This window comes from Columba livia, chromosome 19 (genome assembly GCF_036013475.1).
Source record: "Columba livia isolate bColLiv1 breed racing homer chromosome 19, bColLiv1.pat.W.v2, whole genome shotgun sequence".
NCBI lineage: Eukaryota > Metazoa > Chordata > Aves > Columbiformes > Columbidae > Columba > Columba livia.
In genome coordinates this window covers 7,832,202-7,855,082 of record NC_088620.1, presented here as the reverse complement: position 1 = coordinate 7,855,082, position 22,881 = coordinate 7,832,202, and the positions used below count along the sequence as shown (strand labels likewise).

The 22,881-nt window shown below is 44.8% G+C and overlaps 1 protein-coding gene across 3 annotated transcripts in view; it reads left to right on the top strand.

Moving 5' to 3' along the window:
* The window catches only part of PAPPA (pappalysin 1), a 174,609-nt gene that overhangs the window by 113,008 nt on the left and 38,720 nt on the right, over window positions 1-22,881 (top strand). For all 3 annotated transcript variants that reach the window (XM_065035947.1, XM_065035946.1, XM_005498388.4), the window contains exons 11-14: window positions 7,990-8,103; window positions 8,513-8,648; window positions 12,280-12,493; window positions 21,459-21,627. In XM_065035947.1, coding sequence (XP_064892019.1) covers window positions 7,990-8,103; window positions 8,513-8,648; window positions 12,280-12,493; window positions 21,459-21,627 — 633 coding nt within the window. The remainder of the gene's footprint in view (window positions 1-7,989; window positions 8,104-8,512; window positions 8,649-12,279; window positions 12,494-21,458; window positions 21,628-22,881) is intronic.

Sequence of the window (22,881 nt, the reverse complement as noted above, 5' to 3'; positions counted from 1 at the left end):
CCCTATTTGTCCCTTTTCCTATCCAAAATGTTGCCCAAGTGTTTCTAAGCATCTCTGTCCACCTCAGCCGGTGTGTTACTCTAATGGAGAACTCCTCACCGAGCTGAAGTTCTTTAGGGATTTGTTGTTGTTGTCACCTTTGGGCTTTCTCTAACAAGTTGTGTGCTTACTTCATCCAAGCAAATTTGTAGGATCGGCTTTGGGAGGGAAGGAGGGGATGTTATCGAGTGGACTATAACAAGCCTGATCGTGCTTTGCACAGAGGTGCCAAACCAGCAAAACTACAATGAATCCAGTGAGTCGGATCCACCAATATAATGATAAAAATATATTTAAGACTGTCCTAAAGGGTGGTGCACATTCTGCCTTTGACAGTCAGGTTTTCTGATGCCAGCTGCTCCCAAATGAAATTCTCCAGTCAAAGACAGGAAAAAAAAAGCTTTAGCTCTACTCATCAGTGGCAAAAGCTTGTGGGATGGGATTGTTTTCCTTGCCGCAGCACCCCACGGCCAGCCTTGGCCCACAGCTACAAGCAAGCTTTGGACCTCACTGATTCAAGTCAGAGACAGGCAGTTTGGGAACCCGAGTGTGCAGCCAAAAATAATGTTCTGGCTACTGTATTTGTTTAACCTCGCTCTCCAGTGGATGGATATACAGTCTGTTAAAGCACTTATCAGTCTATAATGCCTTCACACTTTTGCGAGCAGCAATGTGGAAGCTGGAGATGGGAGCTTTTGCTGTGGATTGAAAATGTCTTTTAGCTCTTATGAGGCTGATGTTTGCAAAACTGAAGGTATAAGGTGTTGTTTTGGGGCTGTTTCTTTATGCTGTCTAACGGGTTGCATTTGGCTGCTATTTCTACTGGTAGATGTGTTTGTGAATTTGAAAATAATAGCAGAATGCACTTCAGGGTTTATTTTAAGAATTATGCCTTCTAGGAAAGATCCTGGCAGCACTGGGGTGGAAGATGCTGTTGTTTGAGAGCAGCATCTTTATGTCCTACTGCAGTGTTGAAGAAATAGCAAACGTCTGATGTGACTAAACAGGAGCACATGGAAAATTGCTCTGTTACGCTTTCCTGTGCTTCATATGAGCCTGTATTCTGCGCTGCTGTGCACTTGGAGCCATCGCTTGCTGGCGCATCCTTTCAGGGGACATTGCTGAATGGTAGGAGAGTGGGAAGCCACGTACAAATTGCACTCAGGAGCTCCAAATGCTCATGTTCACTTGCGGACTTGTGTAAAAGTTGAGTTGATTAGTAAAACTCATTAGCGCAATTATTTCTTCTTTTTCTCACTCTCTTCTGTAGTTTCTGGTTCAATGGATGTCTTTGGAGTGGTCCTTCGGATCACACAAGAATCATCTGGTTAGGGTTTTGTTGTAAAATCAAAACTCCGTATTGTTTCTTCCACAGGTCCATCTAGCATCCTGGATATTTTGATGACACTTGGCTGGATGTCAAAGCCAATGTGGGTTTGGGATAGGGCCAGTCAGAACTGATTTGCAGTTTTTTCAGGTATACCCTGTGAAGTTTATGGTTCTTTGTGATTTTGATTTGAACCCACCGGTTTTAAATGAAGCTCACTTTGAATCTGGAAATAAGAGAAATTCAAAGGGTGCAGGTCTGCTTGATTTAAAAATTGAAATACATTGTTCACACAGACTCTTTGGAAGTCAAATAGCTGCACTTTTTTGAGAAAGCTAAAGTTAGTAACACACATTGAATACACATGCAATCTGGGCCATCATCTAATGCAAATATACTTGTAGCTCCTGTTTGCTTTCCTGAAATTAAACCAACTTATATGACAAAATAAAATAGCCATTGCATCTCCCACTCATTTCTGAATCACAGCCCGGTGTTGCATCCAAAACTCTACCCAAGGAAATTTTCCTTTGGAAATGAACACTACCATTTTTATTGTAAAACAGACGAATTTATCATCCTGTCACACATTGCAGACAGACTATTGATGCTACATCATATCGGCTGCAGTGTTTTCATACACATAAAGGTCACTTTCCAATTACCAGCCAAACTTTCAGCTGAAAATTGTGCTGAGAAAGCTGTAGTAACATGCTAATTGAATACGAAGTCTGCAAGGTCCGGACAACTTCTACTGCTCCAGATTTGATGGGGAAGTGCCTGTGCTGGACTGGCCATAACAACTGGCAATGGAGTTTTATTTCATCCTGCCAGAGACGTAATCTGCTTCCCAATCCCGCAGCCAAACCCTGTTCTTCATTACACAGGAAAAACTGACAGACGAGATTTCCTCTTATTTCTGAGCCAACTGAATCTGGGAGTAATATAACATCAGTGTGTTACACCAGGGGTTTTATCAGCTTCCAGTTGATAAAGCTTTTCTGTTGATCACCTGCCTGGACGTCTTTGTCCTGGAGCAGGACGTGCTGCAGTTTTTCATCTTTTGCCATTGGGCCTTTAAGTACCCCGACGAAAACAGGCGAAAGCAGACAAATAGCATGAAATTTAGTAAATCTGCTTTATCAGACACAGAGGACAAGGAGGGGTTTGGAGTAGAAGCTGCAGTTTGTGGGCATCAGAGGTGAGGGAAAATTGCTGCTGAGGAAGAAGCAGCAGACTAGAAGGTAAGAAGGTTAATGAAAGAGGGAGGACACAGCTTTTTGTCATTGTCTTATGTTTATAATCTGTGCTGCTGAATCTTAGATTTGGGGTTTTTATTTAATTTTTTACAAAACCAAGAAATTTTAAACTCATTATCAGCACACATAAAATTTTAATATACATATCTTTGAATTAATATTTTAATATATGTAACTTTGAATGATTTCCTTAAGTTTTAGAGGCCAGTCTGAAATGCCTCAGCGATGACTTGCATAGTTGGACAGACAACTGTTGTCTCAAATCTTCTGACAGGACAAATCCAGAACACCATTAAAGAGACTAGTCCTAAAGCATTTCTGACCAGAACCTACAAGAAAACCCAGAGCAAAATTTCCAATGTCACTTGAGTTAAGCTTGTTTGTGTACAATTTTTGTCTGAGCTCTGTGGGCTCCTGAGGTTTGAAAGGGTCATAGAACTTGGCTGATTTTTGAGGTGTTCATTGGAACCCAAGTGGTGGCCTTTTTAATGGTTCAGCGCTCACTAATGTGGGCAATTTCATTTTTTCTGTAACTCCAACCCAATTCCCAGCCTAAATGAGAACAACAGAGCAACAGCTTTCCGAACAGATTGGAGGTCTGTGCTGCAGTCGGCAAACTGGGTGGTGTCCATGTGGCAGTCAAGCTGCCTTAGAATATTGGGCAATAAACAAGCAGGAACCTTTCTGATACTTAGCAACTGCACCATAGTTTCTCATCCTTGGGTAAGATTAACCTTAGGTCTGCAAGAACAATAACATATTTAAGAATAAAAGGTTTGGGTGACTGCCAGCCCACTTGTCTGGCAATGGGAAGAGAAAGTTTTCATCTGTAAGGGATGTGTTAAAATGCTGCTTATGTCATGGTTGGGATTCTCTGGCATGTGTTGAGTTAAATATAAATAACATTCTGCAGAGCAGTCGCCTAAAAATTGGAGATTAATTACGTTTCAGTATTACAGTTGAAATCTGTTCTTTAGCTGGATATTCAAGCAACAAATTATGTCCTGTTTGTGCCTCCATGGGTTTCATATCAACCCATGAGTTTTTCTGTGCACTTGTACAACCTCACTCAGGATGTTGTGTGTTCCACAAATAGATGGTCCTGTGGGTTTTACCAACAGATCCTGTTCCTGCTTGTTCTGTGGTTGCTCTTTGCAAGAAACCCACAGCCTCACATTTTGGGCATGACCACCACTTCCACCCCTCTCCATCAGAGGGAGGTTGCTTTCTAATGCCTGATGGATGAGTGCTCGCCAGGGTCCTTCACAGCCATACTCAGCTTGATGACCTGGTCTGGAGGAAACCCCACCATGGGACAACAGATGGGATTTGGGGAGCAGACAGATGTGCAGGCTGGAGATTTGCTCTGTTTGCAGCCGCCCGGGGGTACGCAGAGAGGCACGTCCACCCCAACCACGTATGCCAGAGCTGAGTAGGGCAGCACCCAAGTTTAAATGGCAGCATTTAGAATTATTTTAATGTTACAATCTGAGAGACAAGAACCATCAGTGTACACAGAGCCTGTGGTGTCTGGCTGTGCTTGCCTGATGGTTGTATTCAACCCACTCCTGTATCCTTCACACATGTACGTGCTTGTTTGTCCCTTCTCTTTGTAACATCTGAGCACCTTTTTGTGGCTAATGGCTTTTACCCTCAAGACACACGTGTGAGTTGGGGGAATATCACCCTCGTCCTACAGATGGGGGCCTCGGGCCTGGAGAAGCCACATGCCACCCAGAAGTTGTAATGGGATCACGCACTGGGCACAGTCAGGGTGAGACCTGGTCCAGTGCCCAGCCCACAGGATCAGTGATCCTTAACCTGCACTTTGTCTGCAGTGGAAGCCCATCAACGCAGCCGAACGCTGCTTGAAGTCATGGGATGGCTGGGAATCAATCACAAGGGCGCTTTCCAAAATTTGGTCTTAGCAAATTTTCCCGTATTACCTTGAAGGAAAATGCCATGAAGAAATGGAGTTGATTGCAAGAGTAAATGCGTTTTGGATGTGGCAATGAACTAAGTGCTTCCGATATATCACTTTTCCCTTTCTTCTGACACATCCCTTGGCCCCCTTGAGTAAGAGAAGGAAAACAGGAGAGGCGGTTTGAAGAACATGTTGTCCCTGTGATTGACAAGGGGTTGTATAAATCAGTCAAAGGGAATCCTCCAGGCATTCCCTCTTGTGGGAAGATCCCACAGTGCTCTCTGGCCTTGTTCATTCTGTCTCTCGATGTTTGTGTACAAAATGTGTGGGTGGGAGACGAGCTGGATTAGAACCTCCGAGAGGAACAGACATCAGCTCTTTTAATTGAAAGCAGCTTCCTAGGGAGGGGTATGACATGGGCTTCCAGTAAGCAGACACAAATAGTCCCCGAATACTTTGGAGCAGATACTAAGCTCCTGTGGATCCCAGTTGCTGTGAGAGTCTGAGAATCTGGATAAACCCCAGTGAGCGAAGCTTTGACTCCTGCATGATTCCGTCATTCTTCAAAGCAAATACTTTAGTGTTTGGTAACACCCTGAAATGAAAAGTACATCTATGTCTTCTTCCCTCCACAGCTGTCAGGTGCTTTAGCTGCTGTTTTGCGTCACTGTAGCAAACTGGAGTACATTAAGAAATGATTTATTTCTCATAAGTGTGAATTCCTATGGATTTGTAGCCATGAGGAGAGATGCTATTTTGTCTTCCAGGCCATTGGAACCTGTAGCTTAGAAGTGATGGTATTGCAGTTATAAGTGCCTTCCCACTGCTGCCATCTCCTAGGGATGCTGTAAAGGCAGAGGTGTGGAAGATTCTGCCACCAACTAGTTCTCAGAATTTGCAGTTGTGGTGTGGCCTTCAATAACTGGGTATAACTGAAAAGGGATGTATTTTAAGTCATGTGTTAAAGCTTGTTGAGATGGTGGAGTCGATAGCTGATAGGGACTGTTTATCCGATCAGGTTATTGTTACCAAATCTTAAAGAACTCTTTTGCCATGAGCTGGGTTTACTAGACAGAAGTTAGCGTAGAAAAGGCTCTTGCAGCCACTCCTGATGTCATATCTGTTAGACTTTTTCCACAATTCTCAAATATACTCTTCTCTTAAAAGAACTTTTTACCCCAGTACCACTTTAAAACACTTGTCTGAGTACCGATGGATCAGTCTCAGCAGGAGGAAGCTTATCTAACCTGTTCAAACCCGACCAGTCTACCGAGCCTGCACACTTCAATTGCACATGTCTCAAACACAGGCTCTTTATGCAATGTTAAGATTTTTTGCTAATATTCTCAAGCAGAAGCAGAAAGTGCTGGAGTTCACACAGGCACACAAATCAAATAAGGCATTTAAAAGTTATCAGAGATTTCCAACCCACCTCAGCAGGGGTTTATTTTGGGTTTGATTCAAACTTTTCATGAAGGTCTGGGTGAGTTCTTAATGCAGGTTCTCACTCATCCATTAAGTGACACTTAAAATGCACTAAACGTCGGTACTTTTGTTTCTTTCGACCACCTTTTTGGACCAATAGAGCAGGAGGAGATATAAGAATAAGAACAAAATCACATCAAAGTAATGAGACCTTTGTTCATGTAAAAGAGCTCTCTGACCATATAAACTGCAGATGTGGGTAAGATGAATTCCCTAGCTGGAGAGGTATTAAAATAAAAACCATGCTCCCAACAAGAGACAGGCTGCTGAAAATGCAAGAAGGGAGGATTGCGAAATGGTACATGTCGAATTGCTGGCCTGGATTGCAAATGCCAAAGATAGTTTATGTAAAGCCTTGCTCTGCTGTAAAATGTAACACTATCCACTGGCTAGCCTCAATGAAGCTTGGTCCCAGTTGTTTTAAAAAATAAATAAACTGAAAATCTTCTTCCAGCCCATTAAAGCTGATTTATGTTTTGCCCATAGATTCCTCTGGACTGGATCTTGAGGGACTCAGATTATAGAGGTGATTACCTCACTTTCAGCCAATCTGGTTTCTCGTTCGCAGCCATCCCAGGCTCTCCTTGCATTGCCCAGGCTTTGGCTGCTGAGAACAGGAGAGCAGTTCCATGTACATTTGCTGAATGGGCATAGGATTTGGAACGGCTAAAAATCTCTGTGTTAATTCTCTTGTTTCACTTTGGGGTTTTCTTTTCGGTTTAATAATCAGGGAAACAGCATATGGGACCAGCTTTACTGACAGCAAATCACCACCTAATTGCTCAGTTCAGCCTCTGGTCTTGCAAGGAAACCTGAAACTATCCCCAAGAGGACATGGCTCCAATTGGTACCTAACGCAGGTGGTTGGTGTGAGCAGTTGGGCTCTCCTGTGGCCAGCACAACCGCTGGACATGGTTTGGCCTCTTGGGTTGTATTCATGGCTCCATTGCCACTATATAAGGTATTCCCTCTCTCCCCACACCTCTAGTAATGACAGTCACTGAGTTCACCAAAGCATTGTGGATCTTGACAGGTGCCCTTAGATGCTCCTGGAGCCTCAGCTGGAAGTGTCCTTCTAATGCGGTTGTGGCCTTTTGCACAGTGGACGTTTCCTTCCTGGTTTTTGTTCAGGGAATGAATGTTGTGATCATGCATTTTCATTTTTTGAAGCAGCTTCTTTGAGCAGTGTGGTTTCAGGGTAAATCCTAACATTTCTTGCAGCTTCGTTTTCTCACCTTTCACACTGACAGCACTGTGAGGCTCTCTGGTACTGGAGTTCTGGTGTTTCTTCTTTGAGCTTTTCATCCACGCCAGCACTTGGGATTCATCTACTTGTTCTTTACTGAACAAAGCAGTTTGATTATGATTCCACTGCTCCCTGCCATGGAAAGTGCTATAGGTGCACTAGAAACTAGTTAACAAAACAGGAAACTAGTTTGCTTAAATTGGGTTGTAGAGATAGGACTTTCCTGGCTACGCTTGCTTCCAAGTTTACCTGACCATCTGTGGCTTCCCTGGGGTTATAGGAACACGCAGGTCTAAATAGGACATTGCTTGAGCACTGTGAGGAGCATCTGCAGCCTGTCTGTGCTGCGAGTTGGTACGTTCACAAGTGATTGGCATTTGGACTCCAATGGAAAGAATTGTGGTTCAGTTGGGTGGGAGCAAAGTTGCTCTGAATTATGTCAAAGAGCTTGTACCAAATTAAGAAGAAACTGCTGGCTGCTGTCTGACTGCCGTGAACCTTTAGCTCCTTTTCATGGTTAAATTTTTCTTACTGATGTGGAAGACCTGGAAACTTCACTTCTGAATAATCTCGTGGTATTTAGAAATGTCACTATTGTGTATTATTTTATTCTAGCAATGTGCGTGGACTTTTTTCCCTCCTCTAAACAGTCATAATCCTTCCTTACTGTCATCTGTGCCTATTTTGGTGTTTCTTTTTCCTCCCACAGATGTGTCGAACGAAGGTGATTGACTTGAACGATGGTGTCTCTCAGTATGCCTGGTATCCCTGCACGGCCAACTTCCAGTACTCCCACATGACACAGACCATTTTCTGGCTGAAGGTAGGGCGTGCACATCTCATTCAGAAGTCTCCTCTTTGCCTGCCTGTACAAAGTTTCTTCAATAGGCCAAAGATCATAAAACAGTCTTCCCAGGGCCAAGCTGCTCCTTCCTTTGAAGTGTGTTTAGTGCAAAATAGCAAAACAAAGTCTCTGAGCACTGTCTAGAGAGTCAGTGGTGAAGTCCCCTCCTGTGACAAGGCTATTGAGTTTCTGAGAGGTTACAGCCTCCAGCTGCAGGGTTGTTTGGCTCAAGTTTATCTAGTTTGTATAGGAGGGATTGAAAGAGAAGACTTCTGTGTGACCTGAGATGGGAATTGCTATTTTAAAAGTCCTGCGCTATCTCTTGGGGTTTTTTTAAAGCCCACCACAGTTCCCCAACTCAGCCTTTGTGGGTCTTTTGTTTTCCCAGGCTTATTTTTCCCAGCCTATGGTAGCTGCGGCAGTCCTAGTTCACTTGGTCACTGATGGGACCTATTACCTGGATCAGAAGCAGGAGACCATCGGCGTGCAGCTGTTTGATACCAAAGAGCAAAGCCATGATCTTGGTAAGATTGTACTTTGTTCAACTCCCTCTTTATTGCTTACTTCATCTCTTGGTACCCACATTCACAAGCTGACCAATACTCCTGCTCGGTTTTTCCAGGATCAAACAAAAAAAAGTGCTTGCTTAATGCTCCAAGACCTGAGTTTCACTAGGGTTTGTTGAAAATTATGCTCCATATTATACAAACGCTTCTCCATACCTGTTCACCGTTTGTTCAGAAGTGCTTAGTTTCTCTTTAGTCGTTAAAATAAGCCCTATTTCAATGTTTCACGCACAGCATCCACCTGGAGAGACATTGGCAGTGACACAGATGAACTGCTGGTAGCAGGGAGTGAGGGATCTGCACCAGCTACTGCAGCAAATGCTTCTGCTTCACATTGTGGTGTTGGGTGGATCACAAGTCCTACTTGAAAGGAGGTTTCCATAGCTATTTAATGCAAAGTATTTCAGGTTTGATAAAGGTCTGACACCGTGGCCCTTGTGGGATGCTTGCATGGCCTCAAGAAAATGTGCATGACAGAGGCTGTGGACCTGCTAGTTGTGTTGAAGTCCCAGGTTAGACCATTTTTGTCTCTACTCTGGACACACGTCCCTGAACCTGGGCAAGTTGTGTCTGGTGAATTGGTTCTGGCTGCATTTATGGTCCGGCACCAAGGAGCTCACCTGAGCTCCCAGCTCCATGTCAGGGTAGGACTTGGATGATCCTTTTCCAGATGTCCCCTGCCCCTTTTTTCCACTGGGAAGAGTGCTGGCCACGTCATCCCGAGAGCAGTTTTTAGGAAGACATAACCCCCTTCCTCCAGCTTTCTCTTTACCATACCTTTGTAATTTTGACAAGCTGAAACTCAAATGAAGTTCCTTGTAGTGATGAGAAGGAAGGACACACACAAGTGACAGGTGTTGGATGACTCTCCACAGTAACATATAATTTGGTGGGGTGTGGAAGAAAAGAAGGAAAATATGTGTGGTCTCTGTTGTCCAAGAACAAACTGAAATTCATAGCAAGTTGTGCAGGTTGAGTCAGGATAGCTCCCAGTTTGCCAGAGCCCCTGGATTAGTCTTCTCATCCTTTCGCAAAACAGTGGCACATAGCTCTTTCCCTCTGAGAAATAAATGATGGAGGCACAAGCATGCCAACAAATACTTAACGTGACATTTTATAGAAACAGACAGACAGATTGTGAGGGAAAGAGAACAAGAAAGAGGAGCAAAGAGGAAACTGAGGTTTAGGTTTTGAAATCCTCAATGAAGTTGCAACATGAGTCTGGCATGGCTCAGACTGACGCCTGGAGATCTTCACAGCCGAAATGCTGCCCTTCATCATGGAAAAGCCCCTCTGACCTTTTCAGAAGAGGCTGGCCTAGAGCTGAGGAGAGGTGTAGGTGGGCTACCCAGCAGTGCTCACTCAGACAGGGATCCCAATCCCTGTTTTGTCTGAGTTCTGGGTGCGGCATTAAGTCCTTTTCCTGGATATTGTATTTGATGTGTTTGAATTATCACCGTGGCAAGCTAGAAACGGCAGCGGGGATGCAAACTTTGGCAGGCACCGGGTGCAGGATTGACTGCAGACAGTCAGCCAGCCTTAAGCAGAAGTTAGTGGCAAGCTAAAAGTATGTCCAAAAGGAAGCAGCAATAATTTAAAGTTTAATCAGTCCTCAGTGTGCTAAAGACACTCCCATGAGCAAAATGCAGCCTATCCAGGAGTGCAGTTTCCCACCTTGATCTGAGCAAGTTTTTACTGTGTAGACTCCCAGAAAATAATGAAAAAGCTTCTTCTGAGTCTTAGTAGGAGACAGAGATGTTGGGATATAAAGCCCTCAGTGCCGTTAGTTCAAAGCCCTTGCAGACACTGGGGTTCAGATGCTGGGCTGTGCAAGAGCTGGCAAGGGTTGAATAGGTGGGTACAGAGCTACAGAAACAAGCATGGAGACAGCTCTAACACCCCTGCCATGGGCACCTGTGCTATCCTGAGCAGGTTTTTTCACTAATGAAGGCAGTTAGTTAAATGAACCTGACCTGTTCAGCCCCCGTTTACCTTGTTGGAGTCAGAAGGCACCAGCAGTGTAGCTCTGAGGGTCTGTTTTGTTGTGGACACCACCTGAGTGCGAGGAATGAAATGGAACGGAATAAACAGCCTCATACCATAAGGTCTTTCTTGGCTTTCCATCAGAGAAGGCAGAAACTTCCAAAGAATTTGGGAACCTGGGATTTTGAGTATTAACTGCACCTGTTTGTAAGTGAGAAACGTGCACCATTCCACAAGGAGCTGATATCAAAAGACCTGTGGGAGGAAAGTAGACAGGGAGGTTATTTCAGGGTCAGGTAAAGACCAAAACAAGTAGAGGTTTGCTTTTATATATATATATATATATATGTATATATATATATATAATTTTTTAATTACAGGAAGATTTTTTTAAGTAGAGGGTGGGAGATAGATGTTTAAAGAGAGTGGTCAGAAGTCTGTCTTAATTTGCAGGAAATCGCTTTCTAAGGAGAAAAGTGAAAACTTTTTTATTGTTTCCTTTTTGAGTCAAGAAACCTGAACTGGGAGGAAAAAAAAAAAAAAGTAAAATAGAAGTCCCCGAGCCAGTTAAACATGCAAATAGAATTTATTTTCTTTTCAAGTTTGTAAGTGTATCAGGGTAGCCAAAGGGCCTGGGCCAAAGCTGGGAGTTCCAGTGAGACGAGTGGAGCTGGAGCCAAGCTGATCCTCGGAGCGATGCCACGGAGCCGCGGAGGCAAGGCTGTGCCGTCAGCCGTCAGGCCCTGAGTCTCAATTAATGCATTCTGAGGCCAGTGGACGGCTGTCTGTCCTTTGAGTTACTCCTGAGATGGATTTGGCCCATTTGAATTGAGGTTGCCTCTACTTGAAGGTGGGAATTTCTCCCCTACTATCATTGAGTGCCTTCTCTGCTGAAGAAAAGGGATTTAGAAGTCTCCATGTCACCTCTCTGGTGCTTCTTTGCACTCGAGACACTTCTATTGTCCCAAGATGCAATTATTTTCTTCTCAAAATGAGCTCACCTGTAAAATCCTCGGTGGGTCCATCACCCTTGTTTGTCTCTCCAGAACCATCTTTACCTGTTTTAGCAAAAAGCAAGATACCTTTAGGCTGAAAGCCATCAAAACTGGACACAGTTGGTGTGGAGCTCATGCAAAAATGTTGAACTGTGAGTGCTAATGACATGCACAGTGACAAACAAGCCACCACTGCACTGCCTATGGTGCACAAAGCCACCCAGCCTGCCGGCTCCGTTTGATGCACGGTATAAAGGCTCCAACTATCCTCCCAGGCCGGTTTTACAATAGCGCGACTCCGCTTCCTCCGTGATGGTTGCTCCTGATTTAACAGAGCACAATAGAAACGTAGCTGTGGTCTAAAGAAACTGCTCTGAGAGCCTGCCGCGCTCGTGGAGAGAATGGCCGCCTTTCTTCAGCTGTCTGGAGGGATATACGTCTCTGCTAAGCTCTCCAGAGTGATTTGGGAAGCCCCTCCGGGCAGCTTTCCATAACTTTTCAGCTCTATAGGGCTGTTCCTATGGGTGAAATGATTCTGAAGTGCCCACGGCTTTCAGAAAGTGATTGTGTTAAGTCTGACCCTTCCTCTGATCTTGTCTCTCCTCTGGCAGGTGTCCACGTCCTGAGCTGCAGGAACAATCCGCTGATTATCCCCGTCATCCATGACCTCAGTCACCCTTTTTATCACACCCAGGCTGTCCTCATTAGCTTCAGCTCCCAGTTTGTGGCCATCTCCGGGGTGGCCCTGCGTTCCTTCCACAACTTCGACCCCATCACCATCAGCAGCTGCCAGCGAGGACAGACCTACAGCCCGGCGGAGCAGAGGTGAGCCCGCAGCCCCGTCCCCCTGCCTCGCCACCCACCACCCCCGCACCAGGGTCTGTGGGGGACAGGAGGGACACAGCAGCTGAACCCTGCTGACCCTTTTGTGTCGCCGAGGAAAAAAACAGCGGTATTCTCATTGATCAGGATGGATGGGACATTTAACCCGCATGGGATACTGTTAGTGAATTATTTCCTCTTCCCTTCTCCTCCCTCCTTTATCCCAAGCTTGGAATTGGGGCCAGTTAACTCTCCATACATTCCCTGGTACGGCATCGCTTTTGTCACTCACACCCCAGCCTTGATCTAAACTGCTTTGTGCTGCTAAAGTGCTACAGGGACCTCCCACGGAAACGGTCGCGCAGAGACAAAGTGATGCTTGTGCCCCAGAAGGGCCGGATCCTGCAAGGTGCTCGGCCCCGTGCGGTGGGTGCTTGGCCACCAGTTTTCATGGTGCTTTTACGGCTGGGGAAGGGGCCCCAGTACCTCTCTGGATCCGGCCCACGTTTTGAAAAGCTCTGTGGGACCCCCCAGGATGAAAGGTTTATGGCTACCGTTTTATTCTTGTTGTTATTACAGACACATCAATAGATCACCACCAACCCCTCTCAGTCTCTGCTTTACAGCATCCCACAGAGATTGTGACCTTTCATGGCCTCTGGTGCGGCAGCTTCATGGATCCTTTCAGCAAGGCAGTGAAAAGAAGAGGGGAGAATTTAGCAAAACCCCTGAAAGAATCATTTTTTTCCTCCCCTTTGTGAATTCAAAGTTGTGAGCAGTCGTCATACCATAGTGGGAGCAATAGTAAAACCAAGTTGCATACCCCAGCAAACTTCTGCTCAGCCTCCTAAACAGGCTGTCAGGTTTTTTGATAATGTCCTGGCTTGTTTTTAGGACCTGCTTTTATTCCAGCAAAGAGAAGGGGGAGAGGGAAGGGAAATTTTTCCTTTTTTTTTAAAAAAAAAAGAGGAGTATATCTGTAGCTAAATCAACCCAGTCAGTGTGTTCTGACCTAGATTCGAGGAGTCTGATCATTCTGTGCAATAGGTTGTATAAATTCAGAGGCCCAAAGACAGCAGGATCAAGTTTCAGATGAGAAGTCTGCTGGTGGAAATTTGCCCAAATCCCAGCGCAGGAGCCGGACACAAAAAAGAGCGAGAAGGTCCCAGTGGAAGGAGATGGTGAGAAGCACCAGTGCTGAGGCACAGGACCACATTCCTCCCTCTCACGTTTTCAGTAGGAACTGAACCATTTGGTCACTTACGAAATTAGAAGTGCTCTGCGTTTAGAAAGTTATTTCCTTAATAAAAAATGCATTCCCCTTAGGCAAAGCTTCAGTGAGCCTCTGCAGCCCAGCAAACTAAGCTTTAGGAATCTCTTGAAGAAGAATCACCCGCCGTTTGCCTCTTTTATTTTCTTCTTGAATTTTTCTTTGTTTCTATTTTTCCGTTGTTTTGTTTTCATGATGCACTGAACCATTTCAGCCCCTTGTTCTCAAAAACTTCCGCCAGAGCCTCACTCGCTCCCAGTAACACTAGATTTTGCAGGTTACAAGACTGGACTGATCATAAAGTTTCCCATGTCAGAACTAGAAACTCAGAAATAAAGCCCTGATCCAAAGCCAGTTGAGATCAGTGAGATTTTTTCCATTGATGACAGTGCTAGACTGAAAAATCTCCAGTTTACCTTGTAGTGGGATTGTTTTGGGTGACTATATACACTTTCTTCTTCTATACAAGAAACTTTAAGCAGTTCAGGTATCCGTGATGTAAGGAAGGTCATACTTCAAGTTGTGCAGGAAATAGGTAAAAACCAACAACCTCTGCTGTCACCTGCCATCTTTTTCCTTCATTATTTCACCCAATCCAGGAAGAACATAGAAAGAGGGAACTTTTAAAACATCTTTTCTTAACCAGTTCAGAAGTTGGATGTGGTTTCTGCCCCCCACACTCACAGTCTCCCTGCCCATCCTTCCCTCCTTCCCTTTCCCCACTGCATGCATTTCCCTAATATGTTCTTTTAAAAACATATTTAATGTTTAGAGTAACTTTCCTTCCTACATATAAGCATCAACTTTACCGCTTTCATTTTCCTTAGGTCAACATAGATATTTTTGACTGCTTTTTGGCTTCTCTCTACAAGAGATATTATTTCTCTCTCTTCACAGAGAATTATTTTGGTTGGAGAGGATTTATAGCCAGATACAGGTATTTCTAGGCGAGGGTGCAGATTTTAAATATGTGAGGGAAAAGAAATATATTGGCCCTTTAAAGTTAATACAGCTTTTATTTTGAGGTGAATGGATCACTCCCGTGGGTTAATGACAACTTAATAACTAAAAATAAAACATGCGCTCACTCTTCTTTCTTAAAATATGTGTTACAGTTAATATTTTAAAAGAGGAAAAGGAGCTTAAATGCAAAAGTCCCATTGAACTTTATAGGAAGTTGTTCTCAGTCATCGTTAACTCTTTTGAAAATCCATTCCATCCTTCTGAAGACATTTATAGAAGGTCTGAAAAAAAATACTCTGTACTTTGCAGTTGTGTTTTTCCAGTTGTTGTTTTTCCTGCTGCAGCTGGCCACGGGCTCTTTGTTGTTTTCAGCAGAGGTTTACCTCGCTGCTGGAGATGTGCTGCAGAAACAACACACTTTATTCTCACATTGCATCCTTAGATTGGATGTAACGGCTCAGTTCTTCTCTTGCACTTTATAGCTCAAATTATCATACTTTTATTATTTCCCATTTAACCTCACGGTGTGGACGGTGAAATTGGGTGTGCAGGAGCAGAGATGTAATTGCCCACCCTGCGGTCACTCGAGCAGCGAGAAAGCCCTGGTGCTCTGGGGCGGCCTTTGCCAGCAGTTCCTCAGAAATCAGGTTTTTGGCCTATTCACCAGGTAGGAAACCTCATCCAGGGTGTTCCCAGCCCTGGCCAGACAGTCCTTGGGAGGTGCTGCCATCCCACAGGGACATTTCCCTGCTGCATCCCCTCGTCCATCCCGCCTGGTGCCATTTGCTCCTCTCCTGGAAGCTGCAGGCGCGAGGCGTGAAAACAGAGGTAGGCACCCCAGTTCAGCCATCAGAATTGTGGATTTCAGGAGTTTTTTGCTTTCTAATCCTCTATTAACTCCGTGTTGGTAATAAAGATAGGGTTCCCTCCCCCTGGAGTGCGCTCTGCTTGCCCGCGGCTCCCCGGTGTGTGTGCCCAACGTTGTGCAGCTCCTTGTGCTCTCCGGTTAGCAAAAGGATTTGCCTTTCTTTGCTTATATTGTGGCACAAACTCCCTGTTAGGACTGCAAAATTGCCTCTTGCAGGGGAGATTTGGGGTTTACCTTCCTCCATAAGTGCACACATCGGGGTGTTTGGCAGCTGGGGGGACCAGCATTGGAGACCAAGACCCAACGCGTCTTGGGCGCCGTGCAGAACCGTCCTCCCAGCTGCACCCCTCAACGCCCCAAACAAGCCCCAGAGCCCACTCCAGCTCTTCTCTTTGTCTTGTTCTCCCCTGCTGTCAGCTTCCCCAACAAGAAATGATGAAGATAAATCTTCAGCAGCGGAACAAATGCAACCGCCCTTTATAACTCTTTTTCTTTCTTTTTCTTTTTATAAGGGGCAAAAAAAAAGTGTTTCCTTCATCTCTTTTGTGATTTAGTGCAGCTTTCTCTTTTCTGATTCGGCTGCCTTTCCCCTGCCCTGCGTTCTGTCATTAAGCGCAATCTCTGTCAGCTTGCTTCTGGCGAAATTAATGAATTTCTCACAGAACTGTTAATCATAGAAGCTTTGGTCCGTGACATGTGTTATAATTCAATGGGTTTTTAACCTTCGCCCCATTTTGGTAATTGGCAAACGGCATCATTTGGCTTTTATTAAAGCGGAAGGCGATGCGTTTTCTTTGTTTGCCTGGCCAGGCTCTAGCAGGGAGACCTGCAGAGCTGCTGATGCCCCGGCACTCGATCTCGCTGGCAGGGCCAGGGGGCTTGAAGAGCTCGATCGGTTCAATACGGACCCCCCTGGGCAGGAAAATCTCTGCAGGCAGAGCCGGTCCCCAGGGAGAATGTGCCCTGGACAGAGGTGGGGATGTGCTGGCTTGTTCGTCTCCTTCTCCCACAGCTTCCCTGGGGTTGGATCAAGTGTTTTCTGTAAATCTCTGGGTTTATCTTCATTCCAGACCCTATGGATTTGAATTGAGTTTTTTTTGGGGTCGTTAGTAGAGTCAGGCCTAATGGTACTGTGGTGAGATGGCAGAAGGGACCGTAGGTGATGCCGCTCTTCTGGTCACCCTCATGGACCAGATTTGAGGGCAAACACTGAAACGGAAAGGACTTGATCCTTCTTCCAGTGGGACAGTCAGCACAGGTTCGTCCGTCCCTGTCGAGCCCCAGGGATTCAGGTAGATGTTCTTTGAGATGTTGTGTTAATACAGGGAAACCAGTTTGTTTTAGCTGAAGCCTGAAGATAAATTCATTGCCACCTTTGTAGTTCAAACTTCTTTTTTTTTTTAATTACTACAACAAGAAATGTGGCTACCAGCCTTTGTTTTTCAAAATGCTGCGTATTTGTTTGGATTAGAGAGGGAGAACCTGCTTTTTTTTGCCTTCAGATGAATCTCTACAGACAAGACAAACCCATTGTAAGGATAAATCTGTTGTTAAAACCCTCAGGATGCTACACGTGTGTGAGTTGTATGTATGGCAGTATAGAGCAAAACCAAATTATGCTTCATTTCTGCAGCCCAAGCTGGTCTGGACTAAGGGAAAGGAAGTTTTTCCTGTGTACAATAGATAATGCTATGGCTCTTCTCATAACAAGTGTCTACCATGAGCTTTTGTGCTCACCTATGCATATATATGTGTCAGAGTTATCAAGAAGGAAACAAAAAATTAGGGCACTATGTTAAGAGATGAGTTCTTGGAAAACTGCTTGACCCCAGGGTTAGGAAAAGAAAGTTTGGCTGCTGTAAGCTGTTCGAAAGAGGAAGTCCTGGATTGTTTTTATGTGAGGAAGGAAGAGTTCCACTTAATTGTTATAATTCTCTATAAACATGTTAAAATACAAATGTTTCTAGGATTGTGTCACTAAGACCCCAATTTAGCAAAGCCCTTAGCTATTTGCTTACATCTCCCTGTTGTCAAATCTATCAGTGGGACTTAACCGTGCTTTTGAAGTTAAGCACATATTTAAGTGCCTTGCTGAATTGGGGCCAATATTGGCACAGAGAAATAAAGATTTAGAGGCTAATGACTAAGCTCATTTAGATTAGGGATGGGTAGAGTGGATTTGAATAAAGTAAGAACTGGCGCAGATCTTCAGCCTGCATGTGAAACTAAGATCGGGGCTTTTGACATCACTGAAACTGTCTTGATCTGTATTTTTTAACACCCTGCAGGCAGTGGAATGTGGGCAAGAAATCCACTGCTTCTTGCACTCACCTTGGTGTGAAAATGTTGCTTTAGGAAATTATACACTACCAGAGCAAGAACAGGAGCAGGTGAATTCCGAGGTGGACCTAGTAAAGTAAACGCTGCCAGGGAATACCCCAGGTACCAGCACTTGTTCATTGCATATATATATATATATATATATATATATATATATGTATATATATATCTCAGTAAATCATTAGAGTGGTCCTTGGGTTCCTTGCACAGCTTTTGTCAAGCCCGGCTCATTCTCTGGCAATCAACTCTCAAGTGTTTTTGGGGAGTTAGGGCAGACCAGGGATGATTTGAAATAGGCAGCTTTAACGAAGCCACCCAGTTCTGATTGCAAGAAAATGGGGTAAGCTCTCCTCCTATGTCAGGAATCCACATGAGTTAAAGTAGAAATTATTTCATTCTTAGTTGTTCTATATTGTTTCTTTCTGGAGAAATGCATAGTTTCTGGAGCATGTGATGACTAACCACTGTTAAATGGCAGTACCCATGCAAGAGCTTCTGTAACCCACAATTCTCCAAAATGGATGTGATGGGCTCTTTGTCTAAACTTCCTACTTGGAGATATTCAATTCTCCTCCTTAATTCTGCATTTGCAGAACTCAATTCAGGATTGTGACTCCAAAATTCATTGGGATTTACAGCTGACAGTAGCTGATACCAAATTGGAACCAGTAGCTAGAGAACCAGAAATATTTAAATTGGAAACATTTGGTGGCAGTGGTTGTTTTTTTATAAAAAGTGAATGGTTGTATTGTTTGTCACTGAAGTCATTCATATAGGGTTACAGACAGAGAGAGCTGCCCAGATGATCTGCTAACCGAGGCATAATCTGGAGCCTGGAGGGGGTGGCTAAAAATGTTCCCTGGCCATTTAAGAAGACCACAAGGGGACTTGTAAACAGAAAGAAGAACATCACAATAAGTGTTTCTTAATGCCTTTGTCTGTGGCCTTTCAGTTCTGCAGGACTTTTAAGCCCAGGCTTGCTCATCTGGTGTCCTGATATGAACTCAAGAAACCAGATTCCTTTTCTCCTTTACATTGATGGAAATGAAAAGTGATGCCACTGACTGCTGTGACGTTGCTCCAAATTTCCCTTTGTGCAAATTGCAAAGGTTTTCTTAGGCTCACCTTTCCCTCTGAAGCCATTCATGGCTGAATTCAGTGCTACACCATTGTGTAGCATGTTGATTCACACAAGTATTAAATGAAATAGGTCTGCTATTATTTAAGTTTTTCAACTTTGGCGCAGAAAGGCTTTCAGATTTTGTGGAAGTTTTGCAATGGGCAGTCAAGGTTCACAATATGTGCTTCTGAGAATGGCTTGGCAATAGTGCTCGTTTTTTTCCTCAATGAGTCAACTTGCTCGGTGCTGGAGCCCTGGCATGGGTGGAACTGGTATTGCAGCCTCACCCTCTGGAAAGCAGAGGGAGCAAAGTGATAGTTGGTCTTCATGGGTAGGTGTAAGTGGGACCTGCAGGGAGGGTTCAACAAGACGTCATGCACCGTTTACAGTCTGACTCAACATCCCTGTTCACATATTGTTGCTGATGTTAGTTGGTGACTTACCCAACCAGTAGTGCCGTGAGGTCAGTACTAAGGTACCACTCGCTCGGGGGCTGCTGCCAAACCAGAGCAAAGTCTGTGGTTCACACTCCTGTGAGGTTCATGTTAGGCATTTACAAGACAGTTGCATGTGGAGGTTCTCCCCACCTCATTTCTCTGCAAGAGAAGACCACCTAGACACTAGGACATACCACCCACTTCTTCTTCCACCATCTCATCCACAGTCTTATTGATCAATGTGAACTGTAATCAATGGCAGTTTAAATTTGTATGTCATGCAGTGAGTTCCAATGATTGGAAAACACATGAAACCTTTGGTATGGGGATGGGTGGATCATACTGAAGACAGGATCACTCTGTGTAGGTCATGTCTGGCAAAGCATCAACCGTTCTGCAGAAGTAATGAGCATCACAGTGGTAATCCTGGTAGACAGGGTGCAGGTTGTTGCCTACAAGGATGTCAAGTTGGCCAGGAATTCTCCTTCCTCAGTCCTGTCAGTGGCAATACTTTGTGCATAAGGAGGAAATAAGATCATTCTGAATGTAGAAATTGTTTATGGCTCATCGCACTCCAGGGAAGGGCCACTGCTGAACAAGCAGCCTTAAATTACCAGCCGTGGGCACTTGCCATATAGCACTAGTCTGGGACAGAGAAATGAGTTGTGGAGGTACATAATACTGTCATTTAATCTGATCTAGAGCTCAGTAGAGACATGTGCAGATGTGCTTCTCTGTCCGTGACATGGGGATAACAATACCAGCCCAGGTGTCTCACAGAGGTGTCATGAAAATTAATTAGATAATGTCTGCACAATGCTTTGAACACAGCAAAACACCGTGTACAGGCTAAGTCCTGTGCTTAACTAAGGTGGATGGGAGTTTGATGGCTGTTAACCCTTTTTCTAGGAGATGGAAATAACTTGCTTGTAATCCATTTCAAAATATGTGTATTGATGCATTGATTTCCCTTCTTTCTATAACTCTCTGTGTTTCAGGTTCTTGCCTACCCATGTAGATGGTGAAATAAGTCAAAAATTTCCCTCCTCAGTATTAATTTAACTGCGTTTAATTTAAATTCAGTTTAATTTTTAACAGAGGCAGATCACCCGGTAGGAATCCTTAACCCCAGAAATTTTGTCTCTAATCCAGTAAAACGTCTTTGCACATGCTTTAAGACTCTCCGTATTTTCATTGCCCTTTAGCTGAGCGCCTGCCCCATACTCACATTCGAACATATGCTGTAATGTTTGACTCAGGTCATCAGAGATGGTGAAAGATTTTGTGTCAACCAGACATCTCTGTGTGTATAAAAATAAAACAAAACTGTCTCTTTTACAAGTAGTGCTAAATGTTACGATAATTTACTGTAGGGAGAGCAGAGAGTTTCCATCCGGGAAAACATTTTATGGATGGCAGGACAGCAGCTGGAGAGATCTGAAATGACAGCATGCTGCTGAGCTTGATAAGAGCTTATCAACACAGCTACACAGCTGATGGTTGGTGTTCCTGGTGAAGTGGAATAAAATGAATGTGTTGATCTCAATCGAGTTTCTCAAAGATAAGAGTGTCTATCGCAGAAACCCCTCATCACACGCACACACTTATCACTGGAAATATTGGGCACTCCTGAATTCAGTAGAGATGGAAAATGCGATGGGGCGTGAGGAGAGTGCTCTGGTAGATGCGCGTCAGGCCATGGTGCAGTTGAATATTGCAGAATAAAAGGTAATTCTGCAGAATTGGCAGGCTCTTCCCTTTTGCCACAACACCTGTAATTTGCTTTCGTTGTCATCACCGTTACCACTGTCCCTGTCCTTTGGGAGATGTAATTAGAGGGTGTGTTTGTTGGGGAGGAGCCTTTTGCCTGCGTACCTGAGAAGTGATGAGTGTGTCAGTGAGACATTCACACTCTTGTGGAATGATTTAAATGAACTAAATAAGAATACCGCTTCTTGTCTCCCACCTAGCTGTGTCCACTACTCCTGTGAAGCCACCGACTGCCAGAAGCTGGAGATCGAGAACGCGCTGCTGAACTGCACGGGCGGCGGGTGGCTCAGTGGTGCCCAGTGCCAAGTGAGCTGCAAGACAGGCTACATCCTGCAAGTCCAGCGAGATGACGATCTCCGCAAGAGCCAGGTTTGTTCTGCTGGTTTTGTATGAGCCACAAGACAGGGGCGAGCAAACAGAGGTGGAGAAATAACCCAAGCTAATACCCAAAATCTCAGCTCAGCCTTGGGACAAGGCCCTATCCAAATATGTCTCATCAGAGTAGGAGCCATTGGACTCTGTGGGAAGCAAAGTTCTGACAGTGAGCAAAGCTCAGGTGTTCCCCAAATTTTGCGGTTTTCAAACCAAAAGGTTTAAATTTGTGTTCAGGTCTTCTCTGATCTCACTGTCTCTGCTCAGGTGAGCAGTGTTTCTTGACCTGGCTTCTTGGCGATGAGTTGGTTGTTTTTGTTCTTCACACAACCAGTTTCTGGGCAAAATACTTCATTTTTATTCCTCAGGTTGAGGCTAACAATGTCTTAGCTCCTTTGCAGTGTTTCAGTCCATCTGTTCCCAACCACACGCTGGCACTGCAGAGGTGCATGCTATTAAGGAGGTGGAAAAAGCACCCAAACATTTTGCTTCCAAAGAAAGCACCAAAAACCTCGCCCCATGGGCCAGGGAGTGCTCCCCATCTTCTCTAAGCTGAGCATTACTAATCCAGTCCTACAAACACAGCATGTTTTGATGCAGTGAGTGGGATATTGAGGAAAACTTATCACTTTATTGAAACATCGGAAAAATTGCAGGTTCTTTGTGCTGGGGAGGTGGACGAGGTGTATGTGCGGCATGGCCCGGCCTCGGCAGGCTGTGGGGAGCGGGGTGCAGGGGTACGTGGGTGCAGGGCAGGCACCCCAGCTTGTGATCTCATTCCCAATGCTGCTGGATCCCGTGAGCGGGACGTGGGGATGGTTTCCCCCATCGGCACCTTCTCGCCTGCTGTGGGGACAGCATAGACATCTGGGGGCTGGCAGCCGTGCTCCGCAGCCTCTCTGTATTTGTGAAATACTGTGTTCTTCATCAGCTCGTGGAGGGGAATGAGTCAGCCCTTTCAACTCAATTACAAAACAAATACAGGACCCCGCAAGCTGGGCCTCTTCCATCCTAATTGGCATCAGCACCAGAACCCCAGCTCCAGCTGAGCATTTTTACAGAACAGAAAACAAGTTCTCAAACGAGCCTGAATGGCTGAACCAGGAAACAGTTGGAAGGGATCTGTACATTGATCACACAGGAATCCCAAACCAAATAAAACAGCCTAAACATGTTTCACCAGCACCGTGCTATTTAAATGCAATGAGTACCTTTCGGGGAGGCTCAGCCAACTGTACATGGTTTTGCTCC